At 47.2% G+C, this 23,798-nt stretch overlaps 1 protein-coding gene across 13 annotated transcripts in view; it reads left to right on the top strand.

Annotated features, from left to right (window-relative positions):
- The window catches only part of HTR1D (5-hydroxytryptamine receptor 1D), a 43,837-nt gene extending 21,578 nt beyond the window's left edge, over positions 1-22,259 (top strand). For 8 of the 13 annotated variants that reach the window (XM_067723709.1, XM_067723748.1, XM_067723728.1 and 5 more), the window contains one exon: positions 9-2,992. In XM_067723709.1, coding sequence (XP_067579810.1) covers positions 1,031-2,164 — 1,134 coding nt within the window. In that variant the 5' untranslated portion in view covers positions 9-1,030 and the 3' untranslated portion in view covers positions 2,165-2,992. Of the gene's footprint in view, positions 1-8; positions 2,993-17,367; positions 17,758-21,014; positions 21,063-21,463 lie in introns of those variants that run through there. The other 5 variants (XM_067723764.1, XM_067723732.1, XR_010940043.1 and 2 more) reach the window with 4 other exon arrangements.
- Positions 22,260-23,798: the final 1,539 nt, after the last annotated feature.

Below are 23,798 nucleotides of genomic sequence, written 5' to 3'. Positions count from 1 at the left end.
ACCCCCAGAACTTCTGAACACGTGCCCTCCTCGATGAACCCACAGTGATCTCTTTGTTTTGCCTTCTCCCAGCTCATGCATTCTTCAAGTCTTGGTAACCGGAATGTTTTGTCTGTTTGGGCTCCAGACGTTCAGTGGGACAGGAACCAAAGTTAAGTACCTCATGACACGTCCAGACGAACCTGAGAAAATTGTGAGCTGTTGACTGCACTGCCTCTCTGAATCAGCTGGTACTTCTTTTTGTCTCTAGTTTTAAAAGCTCCCCAGAGGGGACTTGCCTGGTGGCACAGTGGTTAAGAATCTGCCTGCCAATGCAGAAGACACGGGTTCGATCCCTGGTCCGGGAAGATCCCACATGCAGCGGAGCAACTAAGCCCGTGCGCCACAACTACTGAGGCTGTGCTCTAGAGCCCGTGCTCCACAAGAGAAGCCACAGCAATGAGAAGCCCGCCCACCGCAACAAAGAGTAGCCCCCTCTCGTGCAACTAGAGAAAGCCCAGGTGCAGCGACGAAGACCCAAACACAGCCCAAAATAAATAAATTAATAAATTAAAAAAAAAAAAAAAAAAAAGCTCCCCAGAGGCGACCTGAAAGCCAGAATCTTCTCAGCATAGGATGGAGGAAATTATTCTGAAGTTCTCATTAAACACATTTATCTCTCAAGCTTTGGAAGGAGCCAAAATGCCAAAGGCAAGAATTCCAGAGCACTGCCTACACTGTTTTGATATCCTGATAAATGTCTAACAAATCTAGCATGTGTCCTCTAGGCCTGACCAGTTGCTGGGCAAAGTTCCAGAACAGTGAGACATCTTGGGATTCATCTGGTTTAGGAAAGACCTTTAACTACTAGGTGGTAGTCACCTCAATGTTCTTTAAATAGTCAGGTTTTGAGGTCTTTTCACTGGGGTCTGTTCTGATGGCTGCCTCCCACCAGCGTGAAACAGAAGGATGACCTTATTCTGTGAGCAGAACAACTGTGAAGGAAGTAGCTGCATGTGTGAAAGTCTGTGGGAAGAGAGAGCCACCTACAATGTCCCCACCAAACCAGTCAGTGGAAGGCCTTCTGCAGGGAGCTCCCAACAGATCCCTGAATGCCACAGAAACCCCAGGGGCTTGGGATGCAGGGACCCTCCAAGCCCTCAAGATTTCTCTTGCTGTGGTCCTTTCCATCACCACACTGGCCACAGTCCTTTCCAACGCCTTTGTGCTTACCACCATCTTCCTGACCAGGAAGCTCCACACCCCAGCCAACTATCTCATTGGCTCCCTGGCCGTGACTGACCTCTTAGTTTCCATCTTGGTCATGCCCATCAGCATCGCATATACCACCACCCACACCTGGAGCTTTGGCCAACTCCTGTGTGACATCTGGCTGTCTTCTGACATCACGTGCTGCACAGCCTCCATCCTGCATCTCTGTGTCATTGCTCTGGACAGGTACTGGGCCATCACTGATGCTTTGGAGTATAGTAAACGCCGGACAGCAGGCCGTGCGGTCGCCATGATTGCCATCGTCTGGGCCATCTCCATCTGCATCTCCATCCCACCGCTCTTTTGGCGGCAGGCCAAAGCTCAGGAAGAGATGTCGGACTGCCTGGTGAACACTTCTCAGATCTCCTACACCATCTATTCCACCTGTGGGGCCTTCTACTTCCCATCTGTGTTGCTCATCATCCTTTATGGCCGGATCTACACAGCCGCCCTGAACCGCATCCTGAATCCGCCATCCCTCTACGGGAAGTGCTTTACCACAGCCCGTCTCATCACAGGCTCTGCGGGGTCCTCGCTCTGCTCGCTCAATCCCAGCCTTCACGAGGGGCACTCTCATTCCGCCGGCTCCCCTCTCTTTTTTAACCATGTGAAGATCAAGCTTGCGGATAGTGTCCTGGAGCGCCAGAGGATTTCTGCTGCCCGAGAGAGGAAAGCCACTAAAACCCTGGGGATCATTCTGGGCGCCTTTATCATCTGCTGGCTGCCCTTCTTTGTTGCATCTCTGGTCCTCCCCATCTGCCGGGACTCCTGCTGGATCCACCCAGCTCTTTCTGACTCTTTCACCTGGCTAGGCTATCTAAACTCCCTCATCAATCCAATAATCTATACTGTGTTTAACAAAGACTTTCAGCAAGCATTTCAGAAAGTCGTCCATTTCGGGAAAGCCTCTTAGTCTTGTTTGGTGGCAACTCTTGTTATCTTTTATGTCCTGTAACCCAACTGGAATTGTCTTTTTTATTTTTCCTGAGAGTTGGGTTAGTCCTGATATCTTGGGTTTTGGTTCAATCAATAGAATTGTTCAGCATTCTTTTTTGCTGCTGTTTTCTTGACCTCTGAGCCACCCAAAGCTGGGCAGCTGTGTAAAATGGAACAAGACCTCACTTAGTATATTTTCACAGTTCATCCATGTTGGGAAGAATGTGACCACAGGTTTCCCCATTGATGCAATTCAGGCAGAAAGCTGCCTGACTCTGTAGGAAGACCCCAGGCTCAAAGCGGGAGGCTTTCTGGTCTACGTAAGTTTTGTATGGAGCTTAAAAGAGGGTAGATGAGATTAATGACCTGAGTTGAAAGAGAATTTGGAGTCAGGTGGATGGGTTTCCATTCCATATGGCACCTTAATTGGAAATTAACACTCAAGTATCAATATTTCTTCCGCTGAGTCCTTCTTAGATTGAATCTTCCTTAGTTGTTCATGGGGAGAGATTCAGCATTGGAGGTGCCAGTGATACAGAGTGACAGAGAGAGATTCAGAAGCCAGGGGCAGGGGAGTGGGATGGCTGGAACCAGATAACTACCCTGTGCCTATCCTTCCCCAGTTTCCCTGCACCATCTTAATGTTCTGAAGTTAAAACCCACAGTTACCCCCATTGAAGTAGATTGACAGGATTTGCACCTACCAAGCTTGGAATACCATTCTGAATTTTGTTCCTATATCCCATTGTCTTTAGAGATCTTAAGCTGTTGAGTATTGTCAAATAAAAAGCATGAAACATCATGATCAGCAAAGCCTCAAAGGGGTAATTTTTCCCCCTCTCCCTGGACATAGAAACCTTTCAATTAAATTCAGTCTCTAGCATTTATTGAGCACCTACCGCATGCCAGGCCCTGTGCCAGAGTCCTGGTAGTTATTATTTCATTGGAGCCTCATAACAATGGAAGTCAGTGTAACATGATGATTACAGCTGAGGACCTAATGCCTCAGTTCAAATCCAAGTACTACCAATTTCTAGCTGGGTGACCTTGGACAGGTTTCTTAATCCCTCTTTGCCTCACTTCCCTCAAATGTAAAATGAGGAAAATAATGGGTATATTATTGTATATTTTAATACAGTGCTTGGCCTAAGAGCTCCTGCCCAAGGTCAAGCCATATAAAAACAGCAGCTGCTATGTATTGAGTGCCTGCAATGCTCCTTACATAAATTTCTGGTTTGCTTTTCATCCTCATTTTGCAATAAAGAAACTTGCCTATGGTTAGGGAAGATTTCATAAAGAGGTGACACATCAGCAGACTCCCGAAAGATGAGCCTTTTGGGGATGGGAGACTAAGGAAGGGGAGGTGTGATGAAGCCTCATGGGGGAGATGGGGCAGAGCAAAGGAAGGTAGGGAGGGTCACGCCAGGTGGAGAAAAGAGCAGGAACAGAGACTGGGAGGCCTGTAATGCTCCATGGGGTCTCTGGGCACAGGGAGAAGGAGAGTCGGGAATATGGAATATCAGAAAGGGAGGAAAAAGGAGGGATGCCAAGATAAGGGTAGGGGAGCACCCAGAGGAGTCTTGTGCTGACCTTGAAGTTTCTGCTGGACATCTCACAGTGTGGTCCCTGGACCATCTGCATCACAATCTCCCAGGGAGACTCCGTCAACATTGAATTTCTGGTCCCTAACTCAGACCCACTACGTCAGAATCTCTGGCAGTGAAACCCAGGAATCTGTTTTAAATAAACCTCTCTCCACTTCTTGCACTAGGTGATTTTTAGGCACTAGATTGTTCCCAAATTTCTAAAACCACTGTGTTAGTGACTTGCTCACCCCGTGGAGGCCCTCCCTGAGCCCAGAGACACGTCTCAGCATGGTCACTGCTCTCCTCTGCTCCCCGCGTGCCCTTCCCTACTTTCCTTTAAGGCTGTGCTCTTCCCCACCTCCTCCATCTCGCTTTGGGCCATCTTCCTGATCTGATCTGGGAAAGATCAAGAATCCAGAGACTGGACAGGGAACTATGTACATACAGTGTGTCTCAGTGGTTAAAGGCACAGGCTTTGAGGTCAGAAATACATGGGGTTGGGGCTTCCCTGGTGGCGCAGTGGTTGAGAGTCCGCCTGCCGATGCGGGGGACATGGGTTCGTGCCCCGGTCCAGAAAGATCCCACGTGCCGCAGAGCGGCTGGGCCCGTGAGCCATGGCCGCTGAGCCTGCGCGTCCGGAGCCTGTGCTCCGCGCAATGGGAGAGGCCACAACAGTTAGAGGCCCGCGTACCGCAAAAAAAAAAAAAAAAAAAAAAAAAAAAAGGAATACGTGGGGTTGGATCCCGGTTCTGCCATTTATCAACTGTGTGACCTGGGGCAAGTCCCCTAATCTCTCTGTGCTCCAGTTTTTTCATCTGTTAAATGGAGTTGTCAGTATTTAAGCCATAGGATCTTTGTGAGGATTAAATGAGGCAGTGATTTGCAAAATGCTTCACACAGTGCCTGGCACGTAAGTGCTCAGTAAAATGCCACCTGTTACTATCTGAGAACTTTGAGCCAAAAGAGGCTCAAATGCCACCACCTCGAGGCCTTCCCTAACTGTCTAGAACAAAGGTTGGTAAAACTTTTAAAAACAGCTTTATTGGTAAGATGTGGCACATATATACAATGGAATCTTACTTAGCCATAAAAAGAAACGAAATTGAATTATTTGTAGTGAGGTGGATGGACCTAGAGTCTGTCATACAGACTGAAGTGAGTCAGAAAGAGAAAGACAAATACCGTATGCTAACACGTATATATGGAATCTAAGAAAAAAAAATGTCATGAAGAACCTAGGGGTAAGACAGAAATAAAGACACAGACTTACTAGAGAACGGACTTGAGGCTATGGGGAGGGGGAAGGGTAAGCTGTGACAAAGTGAGAGAGTGGCATGGACATGTATGCACTACCAAATGTAAAATAGATAGCTAGTGGGAAGCAGCCGCATAGCACAGGGAGATCAGCTTGGTGCTTTGTGATGCGTGGGATAGGGAGGGTGGGAGGGAGGGAGACGCAAGAGGGAAGAGATATGGAAACATATGTATATGCATAACTGATTCACTTTGTTATAAAGCAGAAACTAACACACCATTGTAAAGCAATTATACTCCAATAAAGATGTAAAAAAAAACAGCTTTATTGGGATATAATTCATATACCATAAATTCACCCATTTAAACGGTACAATTCCATGCCTTTTAGTATGTTTACAGAGTTGTGGAACCATCACCACAATCAGTTTTCATCACTCCAAAAAGAAACCGTGCACACTTTAGCCATCATTGCCCACCCTCTCTCCCTAGGCGATCAGTAACCTATTTCTGTCACTGTAGATGGACTCTTCTGGATATTTCATACAAATGGAATCATACAATACGTGGTACTTTGTGACTGGCTTCTTTCTTTTCACAGTTGATCCATATTGTAGCGTACATCACTATTACATTTCTTTTTCTTTCTTTAATATTTATTTATTTAGGTTGCGCCAGGTCTTAGTGGCGGCACGTGGGCTTCTTAGTTGCAGCATGCATGCGGGACCTAGTTCCCCAACCAGGGAGCGAACCCGGGCCCCCTGCATTGGGGCGGTCCCTACATTTCCTTTTTTTTTTTTTTTTTTTTTGCGGTACGCGGGCCTCTCACTGTTGTGGCCTCTCCCGTTGCGAAGCACAGGCTCTGGACGCGCAGGCTCAGCAGCCATGGCTCACGGGCCCAGCCGCTCCGCGGCATGTGGGATCTTCCCGGACCGGGTCACGAACCCGCGTACCCTGCATCAGCAGGCAGACTCTCAACCACTGCGCCACCAGGGAAGCCCCCTACATTTCCTTTTATTGTCAGATAATAGTCCACTGTATGACTATACCACATTTTATTTATTCGTTTATCTATTGATGGACGTTTCGGTTGTTTCCACTTTTTGGCTACTGTGGATACGGCTGCTCTGACCTTTGTGGTATAAGTTTTTGTGTGGACATATGCTTTCATTTCTCTTAGGTATATAGCTAGGAGTGGAGTTGCTGGGTCATATGGTAACTCTGTCTACCCTGTTGAGGAACTGCCAGACTTTTCCAAAGCGGCTGCACCATTTTACATTCCCATTATCAGTGTGTGAGGGTTCCAGTTTGTTCACATTCTCACTCTTACTTGTTATTGTCTGTCTTTGATTATAGCCATTCTAGTGGGTGTGAAATGGTATCTCCTTGTGATGGCAAACTTTTTTTTTAAGGGCCAGAGAGTAAGTATTTTCAGCTTCACAGGTCATAGAATCTGTGTTGTAATTATTCAACTCTGCCATTGTAGCATGAAAGCAGCCATAGACAATACATAAATCAATGAGCTTGGCTATATTCCACGAGAATGTTATTTACTAAAATAGATGGCAGCTCACAAGCTGTAGTCGGAAGACCTCAGAAGAGCAGGCACCCCTCCCCTCCATCTACCCAGCCATCTCTGTCCCCTTCTCTGACTTTATTATATTTATTACTGAGGATGATATATATTAGTTCTTGCTTATTGTCTGTCTGTCACCTCTAGGGTGTCAGCTTCTTAAAGGTGGGGATCTTACTTATCATGTATCATTGTTTGATCGCCAACACACTTCAGTGCCTAGACATGGTAGATACTCAATAAATATTTGTTTGAATGAAACACCACTTCCAGGTTTATAAATGACTTATTCTCAATGTCTTTGTCTTTAAAGTTTTTTTTTTTTTTTTTTTTGTCTTTAAAGTTTTAAGAGAAGGTAACTGGTTCCTGTGGCTGGAACCTCACATATCATGAGATTTGGTGTCAGGTAGACCTAGGTCAGACTCAGGGCAGTTCTGTCCTGAGTGTAGCTGAGGCAAGAGGTGAGTGAGGAGGCTGGGTTACCCCAGTATCCCCAAGGAGCCAGGGCTGGGCTGATCCCTTAGCCTGCACTCAGCCCAGGCCCTCTGTCCTTCTGCTCAGATGCCCCCTCCTCCACAGTTTCTACCCAGGGACCGTCAAAGGATAGGCCAGCTTAGGAGAAAGATCAGCTGTTTTCTGCTCTTTCTTATTATTACCTGAAAGCTGCCCATGCCTGGAGAACTGCACACTAATTAGGCCACATGAAGATCAGATTAAAAATAAACTTATTTCCCATGACCACAGAGGAAGCCGGTATTTGGGGCTTTACTCCTTCCCCCTCTGCCAACATCCTTGTCATGCTCCTAATTCTTTCACAATTAGTCACAAACACACGCACAGCATGATGGCGATGATGCTGGGGGAGAGCAGAGCCTTGTCTAGGACAGGAATTTGCTAATTTCTGACGTACGCAAGTGTGGCAGACACTGCAGGATTCACGTCTAGCAGCCAGTCCTGCTTCCTGCCATCAATCAGGTCAAATGGCAACATGCCAGTTCCCCCAGGAGGTGAATCCTGATTGGTTTAAACCAGTTGGAATACTTCCATTCCCTTTACTAGGGATTGGTCAAGGGATGGATATGTGACCCAGTTCTGGCCAGTGGGATATAAGTAGGGAAACCAACTGGTCAGATCTGCCAGGGACCAAGGGGGTTCCCAGGATCTGAAAATTTAGGTACAAAATGGAGAAGTACCTTGCCAACCTGGAGAAGCTGGTTATTCAAGATATAAGGGGAAACACAACATTGTAAATCAACTATATTTCAATTTTAAAAAATAAATAAAATAAAAAGATACAAGGGAAAGTTGCTAGGGCCTTTGGAAAGATACTCCTTGCAGGGAAAGAGAGACATGTGAGGAAAAAAAAGTTCTAAAAATGTTCTTCCTTCTTGGGAGCTGTCCGGTGAGGATGGGAAGCTTGGGCAGCCATCCTGTGATCCTGCAGGAAAACCTTGTGGATGCCCTGAGGATGGCAGAGGAGAAAGAGCAAGCCCACTTCCTTGACTGCATCACTGAGGCACCAAAGCTTCCCTGGGACTGCCTGTCTCAGATTACTTGTTAAGTGAACAGTAATCATCCTTATGATTTAAACACTGTTCGCTGGATTTTTCTGTTACTTGCTACTGAACGCATCGAGACAGATAGCAGGAGGACACACCTCTCTCTTGCTACTCGGTCCTCTCACGGGTTGGAGGGCAGCAAGTTTGGGCAACACGAGGCACTCTTGGGTTGGCACGGGGTTGGCGCCTTGGGCAGGGAAGTGAGGACAGCCAGAGGATGTTTCTCAGTGTGAGCCAGCCAGTGTGGTAAACAGGTTATATTCATTGGCTGCGTTAAGAGGCAACCCAGGGATTTCCAGTGCAGCACGGGTACTCCCTGAGGTGCATGGGCTCAGGGTGACTCATCTGAGGTCACACTCACACTAACTAGTTTGAATCTAGGTCCATCCCATCCAAAGTGCATGCTCTTTCTCTTCACAGCACTGTCTTGGTTACATCGTGAAGAAGGGATAACTCCTAGAACATTCTTGGTGACAGGGAGATCAGTGCCCATGAGACACCCAGGCCATCTTGGTCAGTACTGACTGTTCTTCCCACTGGGCCCAAATCTGATTTCCAGTAACTTCCACCTGCCCGTCCCTATCCTGCCTTTTTGGAACCTGGAGGCCAGGGCTGTGTCTCCTCAGGCTCATCAGCCTCATGCCTCATCAGAACTTAACGTAACCCAGGAAGGAATTGGCCCATATTGCACTTGTTGTCAAACTAAAGTGCCAAGTCTTATACACACCTAGTGCTTTCCAGCTGGCTACATTCTCCTGCCCCCTGGTCCCTGATTCTGTCTCTGCACAATTGAGCCCAAGGGGAGGACTTTTCATTGATCCATGTTACATTTCTTCTTGTAGGTTCCTACACATCATTCTGAAGATTAAGTGGGTTTTGCATCCTGATTCTGTCAGCCTCTATAGGTGCTATCTCTCCCAGCTTTGTGGGATCCTCATAGTAAATGCACCCCAAATATTAAAGACAGTTACATCTATAAGGGAGAGGGTCAGGGCCCCCGGACAACCTTCTCCAGGCTAGCACTGCCAAAGGTATTGGTACTACCCCCCGCTCTTTTAGTCAGGGTTCTCCAGAGACATAGAACAAATAGGATGTGCATTTATATAGAAAGAGAATTATTTCAAGGAATTGACTTACACAATTGTGGAGGCTTGATGAGTCCAAAATCTGATGGGGAGGATGACAGACCGGAGATTCAGACAAAAGTGTTCCACCTTGAGTCCAAAAGCAGTCTGGTGCAGAAGAGCCAATGTTGCTGGTGAAGCCCAAAGGACATCTTCTGGAGAAGTCTCTCTTGCTTAGGGGACGTCAGCCATTTTGTTCTATGCAGGCCTTCAACTGATTGGATGAGGCCCACCCACATTATGGAGAGCAATCTGCTTTACTCAAAGTCCACTGGCTTAAATGTCCATCTTATCCAAAAACACCCTCACAGAAACATCCAGAATAATATTTGACCAAATGTCTGGGCACTGTGGTCCTGACAAACTGACACGTAAAGTTAACCACTACCCACCTCTGCTTCCACAGCCAGGCTCCCTGACAGCACATCACTCTGGCCTATGATCGCTCATCTTGAGCCCCACAGGGACTCTCATTGATCTTTGTACTCTTAGTACCTGGCACACAGCCAGTGCTGAATTAATGATAACAATAACTAGCATTTATTGAGCTCTTACTGTGTACCCAGGTACTGCCCTAAGTATTTTATGAGCATTTAACTCATTTAACCCACATGAAGATGGTCCTTTTCCTATCCTCCAGATAAAATACTGGAAGTCCCAAGAAATTAGATAATTCGTCCAGTGTCACACTGCTAGTAAATGCTAGTAGAGCTAGAATTCCAGCCCTATAGTTAGTTATACCTCAGAATTCACACTCAACCCCAGTGGATGTGGTCAGGGCCAAAATGGCGTGTGGCTGTGCGGGAAAAGCACAGGTTTGGGAATCAGACAAACTGGGCTATGTATGCCAGCTCTTCCATTTACTTGCTTAATATCTCTCTGTGCCTCAGTTTGCTCTTCTGTATGGTGTGTATAACAATAACACTAGCCTCAAAGGGTGATTGGGACCTGGCACTGTGCCCAGGACTGTGGCATTCAAAACCAGGGAGAGTATTGAATGAGCCTGGGCCGTGGTATACTCACAAGGAATTTTTGTTGAGCACCTATGTTCCAGGTGATTTACAGACATTTTCTTAAGTAATCTTCATATCAGCTCTGGGAGGGATCTGTGTCCTTCTCCCCCTTTCACAGATGCGGAAATGGAGTTCAGAGCACTCATGAATCACATAACCAGGCTGGGATTTGTCCCATTGTCCTTAGATATTGCTTAGATATCCCTCTATCCCAGGGATCATAAACTCAAGGGACTAAGGCTCAGAATGGTTAAGTAATTTGCACATTCATAAGTGAGTGAAGCTGACTGGTGTGATACAACTGGGAGGTGTGGGGACTCTGGTGACTGGAGCTCATATGCCCTAACTAAAGGTGGCAGCTACTACTCATCTCTCACTAACTCGTGCCATACAGAAATGTGTCAGCTCTGCTGACTTTGAAGAGAGTAAGGAATTGGGATTTTTAATGCAATCCCCTTATTTTTAAATGTTGGTAACTAATTTAAAAAACAAACCACTGTGCAACTATGCAGACAACTAAACAAACCTGTGAGCCAGATCCGGCCCCTGGGCTGCCATTTGGCAACTTCTGATCCTCCCTAGGCTGTTGGCTAATTTCTGTACCCTGTACAGCAGTTGGATCCCTCACAGAGCTCACAGTTTATCTGGGGACCAAAGTGCATAAGCAGATTAGAAAACCAGACAGCCTGTCCACCACTGTCCTGTCCCGTAACCCATTCTGTGTCCTGCCCCCTCAGCTTCCTCAGATGCCATCCTAGCCACCTTCCTGTCACAGGAAAGGCTGGCTTGTGGGGGAGGGAAAGGGACAGTGCCCTGTTTACACTGCCCCTGGCAAGGAGCAGATGCAAGGAGTCTTCTGCATCTGGGAGTCTTAGGACAGTGCATTTACCTGCTTCCCCAGGGCCCCCTGCAGTCTGCTCCCAAGGGCAAGAGCAGGGATTCCACACCTGGAGAATATCAGATGGGAGGGGACCTTCAAGGTCATCCAGGACAATCCCAATCAGATCATTAACATCAGAGAAGCCGCTCACATTTTGATTGCTTCATCCCCCAACAACTCGGTGAGGTGGGAACTACTTATCCCTATTTTGCAGCTGGGGAGACTGAGGCTCAGAATGGTTAAATAATTTGCACAGCAATTAAATTGCAAAGCCAAGATAAACATCTAATCATTGTGACCAAGAGCCAGTACTACTAGCTACCAGCCTGCACCACTTCCCCGAGCCACAGTCCCACTAGCTGCTTGACTCCTTCCCATTCCTGCCACGTTATCCTCGAGCCTCTGCTTACACTTCCAGTGACAGGGTACTCACTCCCTCTCTATGTTTTTAACCACAGCAACACTCCTTCAGCACTAACCAGGCACTAGGCCTCGCACTAGGCACTTTAAAAATGTTTTATGTCATTCTATCCTCGCAACAGTCCTGTGTGCTCCACATTATACCCATTTTACAGATGAGAGAACCAAGGCTTAATGTGATAAAGAAACTTGCCCAAGGTTACAAAACTAGTTAGGGACAGACTGGGATTCAAATTCAGGTCTGTTCTTTATGTAGCTCAGACTGAAAACTTCTTTTGGTTTTGGGGAAAGAAATATCTGTTCCCTTAAAGTAACGACCCTAATTCCTAGTTCTCCCATTTCTTTTCCCCAGATGCCCTCTTCAGATATTTGAAGGAAGATGTCTGAGTCTTTTTTATACCAGATTCAATATTCTGGCTTCTTCAACTGTTCCCCCATACTGTGTAGTTTTGTGGTCCCCCTTTCAGCTATTATTTTCTTCATCCTCCTATGAATGACTTACACTTTCTCCATGTCCCTTTCAAAGTTCTGATCCCAAATGGAACTCGGAACTCCAGACATGGACAGGAGTGTTACCTCCTTCATTGTACATACAGTGCTTCTATTAATACAGCCTCAAACCCAGTAAAGCATCTATGTTTGAAGCACTGTCCCATGCACTTGTGATAGAGGGTGAATAAGCCAGCAACTTCCCTGCCCCCCTGGAATTTACATTCTTCCCATTGAGCTAAAGAAGGAGGCAGAGCCACAGGTCACTTAAGTGAACTTTATTTATTATTATTATTATTTTTAAAATTTATTTTCTTTTTCAGTTTTTTGGCTGCGTCAGGTCTCCATTGCTGTGCACAGGCTTCTCTCTAGTTGCAGCGCGTGAGCTTCTCTCTAGTTGTGGTGTGCGGTTTTTTTCTTTTTTTCTCTCCCTAGTTGTGGCATGCGGGCTCCAGAGCACGTGGGCTCTGTAGTTCGCCACACACCGGCTCTCTTGTTGAGGCATGCGAGCTCAGTAGTTGTGCGTGGGCTTAGTTGCCCCGCGGCATGTGGGATCTTAGTTCCCTGACCAGGGATTGAACCCGCGTCCCCTGCATTGGAAGGCGGATTCTTAACCACTGTGCCAACAGGGAAGTTCCCACTTAATGAACTTTAGACACAGATCCTAGAATGTCAGAGCTGGTAGGGCCCGATTTCTTCAGGTCCTTTTTTATAGATGAGGAACCTGAGCCCAGAGAGGGGCCGTGACAGACCCAAGATTCCACAGTGAGACAGAATCAGCTTCTGCCTTTTTCAGGACCTCAGGCGCAGATGAGCCCTGGGGTCTCAGAGGGGAATGTAGACTGAGATGAAAATGCCACCCTGGAGAATTTGGCTAAGGGCACCTACCCTAGGCCTCCTTCCTCAGAGCTGTCGGCAGAAATACTGGTCTATTCTATATATGCCCACCAGGTGGCACAGGGGCACCAGAGAAAGGCACAGGAATCAACGATGAGTGGGCGCCTTCCTCATTCAGAGCAATTATTCCTAGCAAGTGGAAATAACGAGGTGGGAAGACTGCCTGCTCTGGGACAGCACTCAGGCAACTGTATACATTATATACATATACAGAGGTGAATTCTGCCTCAAATAAGGAGATTGCCTTGGGGAATTGTTCAAAACTTGGATACAGGCGTCACGTAGACTTGGTAGGAAATCCAGCTCCCCATTGCTGCTTTATCATGTCACCTCCTGACACCTAGTTTCTGACACGTAGAGTGGATGCAAGACAAGGTCCTCATTTCCCAGGACTCTACACAGAGCCCGAGTTGCTTATGCCCTCTTCCTGACTGGTCCCTTTTCCAGGTGGATGGTGGGCAACTCCTGCTGGCAGAGACGTCTTGGTTAGAGGGCAGGGAGAAGATGAGGTTAATGGAATCTGACAATCTCACAACACAGCTTAGGCCTGGCAGCTCGTTCACCTCACATCACACAGGAACCGCATGTGCAAAGGCTCTGGGGCTGGGAACTATGAATGTTTGGGGTGATGGGGGCCAAGGATGCCTGAGAGCAAAGAGAGAGTTGGAGAAGTAGGCTGGGCCTTGAGGGCTATACCAGACGATTGACTTTGAACTTTATCCTGGGAGCAATAGGGAGCTGCTGAAGGTTATTCAGAAGGGGGATGACTTGGTTAGGTAAGTGTTGAGACCCATCACCCTGATTGCAGGTGAAGGGAGGAATGGAGGTGGGGGAGCCTGGAGGCAGAGAGAGAGACCAACCAGGAGGCTGAGCAAATGAGAGCTGAGACTGGACTCTGTGATGGCGATGGTGGCGGGTTTTCCATCCACTCAGAGCTTCTGACCAGCTTAAGGCACACCATTAACACTTGTCTGTCTTGTCCAGGAGATAGTTCTCACAGGGTAAGGGGCTGCCCAGACAGGAGGAGAAGGTGGTCCCTACAGTGGGTGTTTCCTAGAAGATCCTTGAGGAAAACAGATAGCCTAGGCTAATGAGAGAGACAAGATCCTGGGCCAGGGTGCAGGGGAGATGCAGTGTGGTCTAATGGTTAGAAACACACATCTCTCTCGTGTACCAGACTAGCCAGTTCTTAGCTGTGTGACCCTAGACAGGTCACTTTGCTTCTCTGATATTCAGTTTACTCATCCATAAAATGTGGTTGCCAGTAGGGCTCACCCCTTGAAGCTGTTGTCAGGGCAACGTAATATGCTCAGTGCAGTGCTGGGAACCGAGGAAGCACCCAACACATGGAAGCCCAAGGGGGAGCTTCCGGTTCTCAACTCCCCTCAGAAACAGTCTTTTGCTGTGGCACGGTGGTCATTTTGGCTCTGCAGCACCTCATCAGGCCAGGGTGGCTCCAAAAACAGGCCAGCCTGGGCTGCACACCACACTGAATCAGGCCAAGGGAATTCCAGCCAGAAGCAAAGAAATGATGCCTTGGTCAGCCCAGGGCCACATTCTGCGGGAAATTACCATTTCTGTTCCACTTTTAAACAAAATTTTATATTTATTTATTTATTTATTTTAGCCATGCAGCATGCAGGATCTTAGTTCCCTGACCAGGGATCAAACCCATGCCCCCTGCAGTGGAAGCCCGGAGTCTTAACTGTTTCAATTTTTAAAGCATTAAAAATGATTCTCCGTACTCCAGGGATCTCAGGTGAGATTCCTTACTTTAATTTTGGCAGTTTCTCCCTTATTTTGTGAGTGCTGGTGTAGTACAATCTTCCCATAGTTCCGGTCATTGTGGTAAGGGTTTTGTATCTATTCTTTCATGGAATCTTTATAGCAGGTCTCTTAGGTAGGTACTATTTGTTGTTATCTTCACTGTATGGGTGGAGAAACTGAGGCTTGAAGAGGTTAACAAATGTACCTGGGTCTGACACCAGCCCCTTTGCTTGTCACCATGACACTTACCTGCCTTGTGGACAGGTCATCAGAAAGGCACTTAGGGCACCCGAACAATCTGCCCCCAGAGTTACCTAGTGAGTAGAATGCCAAGGCTTGTCTGGACCAAAAGCCAATAAGAGAAATGACCATGGGATACAGGGCCCAGCAGTTGTCATAAGTCTGACTGAGGCACAGTCCATGGTATTAGTTGGGGTCCCTTATGTAATACATGCCTCTGAGAGTTTAGTACAGGGAAAAAATTGTCTCTTCCACATCACTGACCTGATTCTTCCAATCAGACTGTAGCAACAGCTAATTCTTATATAGAATTCACCACGTGACAGGCCTGTTATAAGAACTGAATATGCCTTGGCTCATTTAATCCTCCCAATGACCCTAAGAGAGGGGTATTATTATTATATCATCTCCATTTTTTAGATGAAAAACAGAAGCACAGAGAAGTTAAATAACTGCCTAAGTAAGTGGTAGAGTTGGGCTTCAAAACAACACAGATTGGCTCTGGGGTTTGTGTGCTTAATCACATGTTTACTACTTCCCATATAATTTGTAACTCATCCTGTTTCCCTCTTTGCTTTGACTGCCAGGAAACTCAGAGCCATGGTTTTTGCTCTGTCACAGTTGCTGTCCTTAGAAAACTTGACCTAGCATTTCTGCTATTATTAGTCAATTTTTCACCTTTCTTCCCTCCTTCTCCACTGTCCTTTGGTCCAGGCTTTCATTACTTCTTGATTCTTGCTCTTTAATTATCCATCAAATAGGCTTGCAGCTGCAATGCAAAACCCTTTTTGGAATAGACAAGACATAATGCATCAGTGAGATGAACAGACTCTTTCTGCCCAGCTGAACCAGGTGGACACAGTCAGTGCTAGATGGATGTCTTTTGAGCAACTTTTCTGTGACCAACATCATGCTTTGTGAAGTGGAGGACATAACAATGAACCTAAGTTGGTCCCAGTGTTAGTTAAGTTATGCTAACTGCTGTAAGAGAGAAATCCTGAGATCTCAATGCCTAAACACTAAATAGAAGTTGGTTCAATGTGGGTACCATTCAGTCAAGCGACTTGGGTGAAACCCAGGCTGACCAAGGCTCTGCTGTGTTCAGCATGTGGTTTCCCAGGTTCATGTGGTGTTGGCATCCAGTTGGCAGATGGGAGAGAAATGAGAGAGCTTTGAGAAAGCATACATAGTTCTTAACTTGGATTTGGCCTGGACACGCACACATTGTCTCTGCCCATATCCCATTGTCACATACTTAGTTGCAAGAGGTGCTGGAAAATGTAGTCTGGGCTGGCTGCTTTACTCTGAAACAACTCTACACATGAAAGGGGAACATCTCTGGTAAATAGCTGGCACTGTTCCAGTTCACAAGGACTTAAAATTATTGAACCCTTATAAAATGGCTAAGGATACCATGCGGTGTGTATTATGCCCAAGAGGAGGGAAATGTTCTTCCTCTGTTTACAAGGAACCGTGAGCAAAATTAAGTATTTATATTTTAGACCAAACATATTTGTCCAACAGGGGAATGGATTATGATGCGAGAGGGAGAGTTCCTCATGACAGGAAGTATTGAAGCAGAGGCTGAATTTTCACTTGGCTGAAGGCTCTAGAAGTAGTCAGGCTAGATGCTTCCTACTAGTCCTTCTAACTTTGAGCTTCTGTGCTAGGCTCCAGAGTCATCTCCGAGTGCCTATTTTGTGTCAAGTTCCAAGTGGGGTTTGGGGGACCCAAAGACAAAGGAGACAGGGTTCTGATTCTCAGGTTACTCACTGTAATGCGTTGAAATAGGACATCTGGGACGCAGGATAGTGGAATGGCCTGAGCTCTGGAAACAGGAGATTGGCATTTAATTCCTAGCTGTGAGACATCGGAGAAGCCACTTGGCTTCTCTGGTTCTCAGTCTCCTCATTTATAAAATAGGGACAATAGTTATCTTCATAGGTTCTGAGGACTCAATGATACAATTACATTTAGAGCATTTGTAGCACAGCGCCTGGTAGGTAGTGAACACTTTATTTTATTTGCAGTAATGTTTTTATGAAGGCCTTGGGTAAGTCACTTCATTTCTTCAAGCCTCAGTTTTCTCATCCGTAGGATGGAATTAACTTCCATCATGGGGCTGGAATCTTGCTGTGTTGTAGGGTCTGGGGTCTGCCTTTTCAGCTCTCAGCTTCCGGAAGCGGTAAGCGGGTCGCATCACACCCAGTGGGTAAATACGAGAAGATTACGGACCGCAATCGGCACCTTCCCGGACAGAGGAGGAACCTGAGCGAACCAGGACGCGATTTCCTGGCTGCGCTCCCAGGAAGGACGTTTGTGCTGGGTCCCATCCCCCGGCCGGTCCTGCTCAGGAAACGTGGAGAGAAAGCCAGGAACCAGGCCTGCCGGGCCCCGCGGCCCCTCCGAGCCTCCCCCCTCTGCTGCCCCCGACTGCAGGAAGCCGGCCGGCGGGAACGCCCTGCCCGGCGGGTGGGAACGGCCCCGCCGGCTTCCCAGGCCCGCGGGGGCGCGGCGCGTCGCTGTCACTGCGGCAGGCGCGCCACCTCCCGCGCCGCCCGCACTCCCGCTGCAGTCGGCCCATTAGCATTGCAGGAAAGTGCTGCAGTCCTGGTCCCTCCCGGGCGCCGGAGCGGAGAGACTGGGTCCCGCAGGCGCCTACACCCCACCCGCCTCGGAGCCCACGCCGCGGGGGCTTGGACTGGGGAGGGAGAGGTGACCGACCCTTTCTTTTGGGAGGTGAGACGCTGAGGCCTGAGGGTTTGTAGGTGAGTGGCCCAAGGTCATGGCTAGTAAACAGCAGGGCCAGAATTCGACCCGTGGTCTGTTTGACTCTAGAGTTTGTGCCTTGAGTCTGTGGTCCTGGTCCAGGTTCTTGAGGGGCTTCAGGTTCTTGTGGAGGCCCAAGAACAGGAGGCCTGATTCTGGGGGTTACTGATGGCCTCCTAGAGGTCTGTGAAAGCCTTGATTTTGTGTACAGCATCTTGTGTGTTGCATTTTTCCTCAAAGGTGTCAGCGACCCAAAAAAGGTCTCACCATAGCTTTCCAAGGCCCACGGGTTCCCCTGTGGGGACACCAGCTTTGTCCAGGCCTGAGCCTCCTCTGCAATCTATGTGGCATCTTAACGTCTCTGCAGGGGAAGGACTTGGGGTCTCTACAGTATCCCAGCCTCTTTCGCCTGGATCTTGAGAATCTTTTTATAGAATCCTGGGGTCTGTCTCTGAACTTGAGGTCCCCATGGGGCCCTGGTATCTCTTTCTGAGGTTCTGAGAATCTCACTATAAAGTCCTATGGTCCCCATGGTGTGAGTTGTAAACCTGGGCCTCAGGATGCCTATGGACCCTGAAATTGCAGGCAAGACTTTGTGGGTCTGTCTGTATACATGTATACATGGGAGATGTTTCATGGATTTCACCAGATTCTCAAAGGGGGCCCTGATTCCACAATCTTGGAAAAACATTGCTTTTGAGCATCCCGTGTTAGACAGACCTTGCTCCCTTTCACCAATAAGAGCCAGGGAAGAATAGGAGGGAGGAGATAAAAGGCAGTGTTGTTTAGTAGAAGAATATGGGTGTGGAGTCAAGTGTTCTGGGTTAAAATCCCAGATTTCCACTCAACAGCTGTGTGACACTGAACAAATTTCTTAACATCTCTAGGCCTCAAGGCCACCTCCTCTAGGAAGCCTTCCCTATGTCCTGGATTCACTTAGGTCCCCACAACACGTCCCCCAAGCTCTCATTGCACCTGGGCTGATACTTTGTGAGATTTTTTTTTTTTTTAATTTATTTTTGGCTGCGTTGGGTCTTCATTGCTGCGCACGGGCTTTCTCTACTTGAGATGAGTGGGGGCTACTCTTTGTTGCAGTGTGCAGGCTTCTCATTGCGGTGCCTTCTCTTGTTGCGGAGCACGAGCTCTAGGCGCCGGACTTCAGTAATTGTGGCATGTGGGCTCAGTAGTTGTGGCTCGAGGGCTTAGTTGCTTCATGGCATGTGGGATCTTCCTGGACCAGGGATTGAACCCGTGTCCCTTGCATTGGCAAGCGGATTCTTAACCACTGTACCACCAGGGAAGTCCCACTCTGTGAGATTTAATGCAGTTAATTAATGAAGTAATTAACTGTGCTTAATATTTTCTTGTCTCTCCACCCCACCAGTCTTAAGGTCTAAGAAGGCAGGGACCTTTGCTGTCTTACACATGTTAGGCTCTCAGCCATTTGTTATGAAATAAATGAAAGAGTGAAGGAATGGAGGGACTGCCAGACACTGCACTAGGGGCAGAAAGGAATTAGAAATGAATAAGCATTTTTCCACTCCTTGAGGAGGTCCCAGGCTAGTGGGGGGTATAATATGAGCTTGTGCAAGGAAGACTGTCCTAAATATGTTAATGGGGGGTAAACATTAATGGGGATAAACACGAATGGGGAAAGCACCAAGAGATCCAAAGATGAGTGAGAATCAGTCTCAGAAGAGTGACATAATGACTTCCCTTTGAATTATGTGTTATAACTTACAAAGTGCTTAACTTACGTAAAATATGCAGGTATGTCCTTACTCCACAGAGATGGGGAAACTGCTGCTGCGAAGAGTTCAGTGACTTGCCCGAGGCCACCCAGCAATCATGGCTGCCTAAGTACACAGAGCACTCACTTTGGAATTTAGCCCTCACCCTTTAGGAATTGAGTTTTGATGTTGTGAAGGTCTTGGTTTAGATCCCAATAGATGTGAGACTTTGGGCAGTTTACTTTACCTCCTTGAGTCTTGTTTTTCTAATCTGCAAGATAGGAATAATGACCTTCATAACCTATATGATGCTTGGTTTATAGTAAAGGATCCATAAGTGTTTGTTGAATGAATGTATGAAATACATGTGTTGGTGGGTGGTCTGAAATGTGAGAGGACTTAAAATTATGCCATTTGGGGGGTGGTAGGAGAAACTGAGGGTGATTCTATCCCTTCCCACTCTTACTTTCTATGATTCCTGTGAGACTTAAGCATTGGCCTCAACCACATTGTTCTAATTTATTGTTTGGAAACCAACAAAAGTGAGCCAGCACGGGCTTGGTTAGCTTTCTTATTATATACATCTTTACTGCCTTTTTTCTGATGACCAAGTAATACATCCTCTTTGTAAAAAAATTTAAATTGCAGAAAGATATAATGAGGAGAAATGAAAGTGCAGGCAGGTTTAGGCACTGTAGCCGCAAGATGCTGTCAGATTGTTTACTCCTTGGGAGGTGGGGATGGGGCGCAGGACAGGGAGCAAAAAAAGATTCTTCCTGTTTAAAGGAAGAATACTACTGGCCTTGCTCTGGTTCCTGGGAGTTCTGTTCAGAGTCTTGCCTCTGGCTATACCATTGAAAGTTCAAGTGCAGCTAAGGGCTGGGGAGACATGAGAAGATGAGAATTGTCTGGGCTGGGGCTTTCCCTGGAATGCCATGAAGAATGAGGTGGAACCTGTAGAATTTTCTATGGCGTATGAACAGTTGATTCACATGCCCATTGCTGATACACCCTGTAGCTGTGTCTTCATCCTCTTTCTCCCTCTTAGCATTCAGTAGAGTCTTTTTTGAAAATTCCTGCTATACACACACACACACACAAAGAAACGCAAAATAAAAAGAAGGCATCGTATTTAGTTTTCTATATTCTCCATTTTGTAATGCATATACTAAGCATATAAATTATAATTATGGAATCCTACTACTTCTGTAATTCTGCAACTTATTCTTACTCTTTTTTTTTTAAATTTAACAATACCCGGTAGACACCTTTTCTTGCCTATTCATGAAAATCTATTCCATTCCTTTTACCAAATGAGCTTCTTATGGTTGGAACTATTACCTCCAGTCCAGAGGCCAGCACATGAGAGGCCTTACTGGGAGGCCATGTTGGAATAGTCACAGCAGCCACCATATCCTGGCATGAACTAGATGCCAGGCTCTGAACTAAGCTCTTTCACATGTTATTTTATTTGATCCTCACAGCCCCTGAATGGAATAAATACTATTATTATTCACATTTTTCAGATGAGAAACTGAGGTGCAGAGACTTGAAAGCCCAAGGTCACACAACTGGTAAGTAATGGAGCTGAGATTTGAATCCTGATCTGTCCTGTGCCAAAGCTTTTGCTCTGAATGAATGAATAAGTGGCTGATCAGTTCATGGGTCCCAGAGAGAAGGTTCTGTCTTCAGAACCTCCCCTGTATGTCCTGGGTTCTCTCTTCCAAGTGTCTGCAATGCTTGGAATCAGCACATAGCAGGGACTCAGTAAAGGCCCTTTCTTTGCCTGCAGCAATCCTGTGGCCATGCCTTCCTTTCATGGGAAGTTGAATTTTGGAATCTCTTATTCTAGAAATAAGCTGCGATTTGTTAGGGGCTCTTGAGGACCAGCCCAGGCAATTCAGAACAGCCATTTGCCTGTCCCCCCTCGCAGGAAATTAATCAGAACCCCAAAGCCCTTTCCCTCTTCCCACAGGCCAGCACTCTGGAAACACCCAGTGCCTTGCTGCAGTTCTGCTAGAAGACTGCGGAGTCGCCAAGGGCAGTTTAACACAGATCCATCTCTCTGTAAGGAAAACGAGAGGAGAGAGGCACAAGGGAGAACCAGGTCAGCTCTGCTGCAAAGGATGAGAACTTGAAGGCGTCCCCAGCCTGGATGGGTGCTGAGTGACAGAGACACTTTGGGGTATCAGCTGTGACTCTGCAGAATCCACCTGGGGTCTAAAAACTGCAGTTTCTATTCCAATGGCCATGCTCTGCAGGGCCCCTTTCAGTGAACCTCTTCCTCTCTCAGCACCTCAAAGTCTTCCACTATGAAATGATTAGGTGGATTATCACTAGGGATGCTATCTGGTGTTAGGAACTAGAAATAATATTGATGATAATAATAATAAGAATGAAGGGCTTCCCTGGTGGCTCAGTGGTTAAGAATCCGCCTGCCAATGTAGGGGACATGGGTTCGAGCCCTGGTCCGGGAAGTTCCCACATGCCGTGGAGCAACTAAGCCTGTGTGCCACAACTACTGAGCCTGCGCTCTAGAGCCCGTGAGCCACAACTACTGAGCCCACATGCCACGACTACTGAAGCCCATGCGCCTAGAGCCCTTGCTCCGCGGCAAGAGAAGCCACCGCAATGAGAAGCCTGCGTGCCACAAGGAAGAGTAGCCCCTGCTCGCTGCAACTAGAGAAAGCCTGCACCCAGCAATGAAGACCCAACACAGCCAAAAATAAATAAATAAATAAAATTAAAAAAAAAAAGAATGAAAATAAGAATGACAGGTACATTGTGGAAAACTGTGCCTGGTGCTTTCCACACAGTGTCTTATATAATTTTAAACCGAACACCACAAGGACTGTATTAATATGCTCATTTTACAGATGAGGAGAATGAGGCTCAAAGAGAGCTAGTACGGGCCAGAACACGGGTATATAATCCCAGCGTTTTCTGGCATCAGAACCTGAGCTCCACAAACATGTGTGGGCTCTGACCTCAAGGAAGTAAGGAAGTGCTAAGAAACAAAGGGGAGGTCAGTTTGACACAAGTTAAAATGTGTTCATGCCCACATGAGAGTTAACACAATGCCATGGGTATTAAGAGTAGGGAGGGCTTCCCTGGTGGCGCAGTGGTTGAGAGTCTGCCTGCCGATGTAGGGGACACGGGTTCGTGCCTTGGCCCGGGAAGATCCCACATGCCGCGGAGCGGCTGGGCTCGTGAGCCATGGCCACTGAGCCTGCGCGTCCGGAGGCTGTGCTCCGCAGCGGCAGAGGCCACAACAGTGAGAGGCCCGCGTACCGCAAAAAAAAAAAAAAAAAAAAAAAAAAAAAAAAGAGTAGGGAGAGTAGGGAGAGTCAGCTTCTGGCTGGGAGAAACTAGGAAGAGTTGTAAACTGAGAAGAGACAGCAAGGGAAGAGCATGAGCAATGCGCAGATGTGGGAAAGCAGTGGGTGTGCTGGGGGAAGTTTGGATAAACTTTGTGTGTGTGTGTGTGTGTGTGTGTGTGTGTGTGTGTGTGTAAAGGTAGGAAGAGATCACACCAGGCCAGGCATTTGGCCTTTATTCCATAGGCAATAAGGAGCTTACACAAGAGATATCTCAAGAGACCAGCTATGCTGCTGCAGTCAAAGAGGAAGCAGCCCTCAGTGCATCTGGGTCTGGGCTTGTGAATGCAACCCTGTGTCAGTATGTGGGAGGGCATCTGAGGGGAGAGTGTCTAGAGCTGTGTTCTGTACCATGCTGGATCTGGGTCTTAGCCTGTCTTCAAAGGACCCCTCTCCCTTCTCTGGGCTCTAGGTACCTTGCACATAGTAGGTCCACAGGAAAATGTCATAGAATTATTGGTGGGCCCTTTGAAATCATCTGGTCATTGCCCCTTCCCATTTTAAAGAAGGCAAAAGGAGGGAACATAGATGGCAAAGGACTTATCTAGGATCACACATGGAATTAATAGCAGAGCTGGGGACTGGAACCCATGCCTCCTGAGTTCAAGCTGAGTTCCTTTTCCACACTTTGCTGAGTAATAGAAATAGTATTTTTTGAGAGATTACTCCATACTAGACCTTGGGCTAAATACCTTTACATGGATTATCTCATTTAATCCCACAATCCCCTGAGGGTGCCCCTTTTGAAAGCAGGACGTCTTGTCTTCCATTTCGATTTTCCACCGCGCGTAGCACAGGACCTGGGCACCTAGCTAGACAGGCGATAGAAACTTGGAAAAGTCCAAGTCCCGGGAAGGGGGAGAAGACAAAGGGGGAGGGACCGTCTATCAGCTCCGCCCCCACAAAGACCCCGCCTTCCAGGACGCTGACGTC

This window comes from Pseudorca crassidens, chromosome 2, assembly GCF_039906515.1.
Source record: "Pseudorca crassidens isolate mPseCra1 chromosome 2, mPseCra1.hap1, whole genome shotgun sequence".
Taxonomy (NCBI): domain Eukaryota; kingdom Metazoa; phylum Chordata; class Mammalia; order Artiodactyla; family Delphinidae; genus Pseudorca; species Pseudorca crassidens.
The sequence above is the reverse complement of the archived record's forward strand: the minus strand, read 5'-3'. Positions and strand labels throughout refer to the sequence as shown.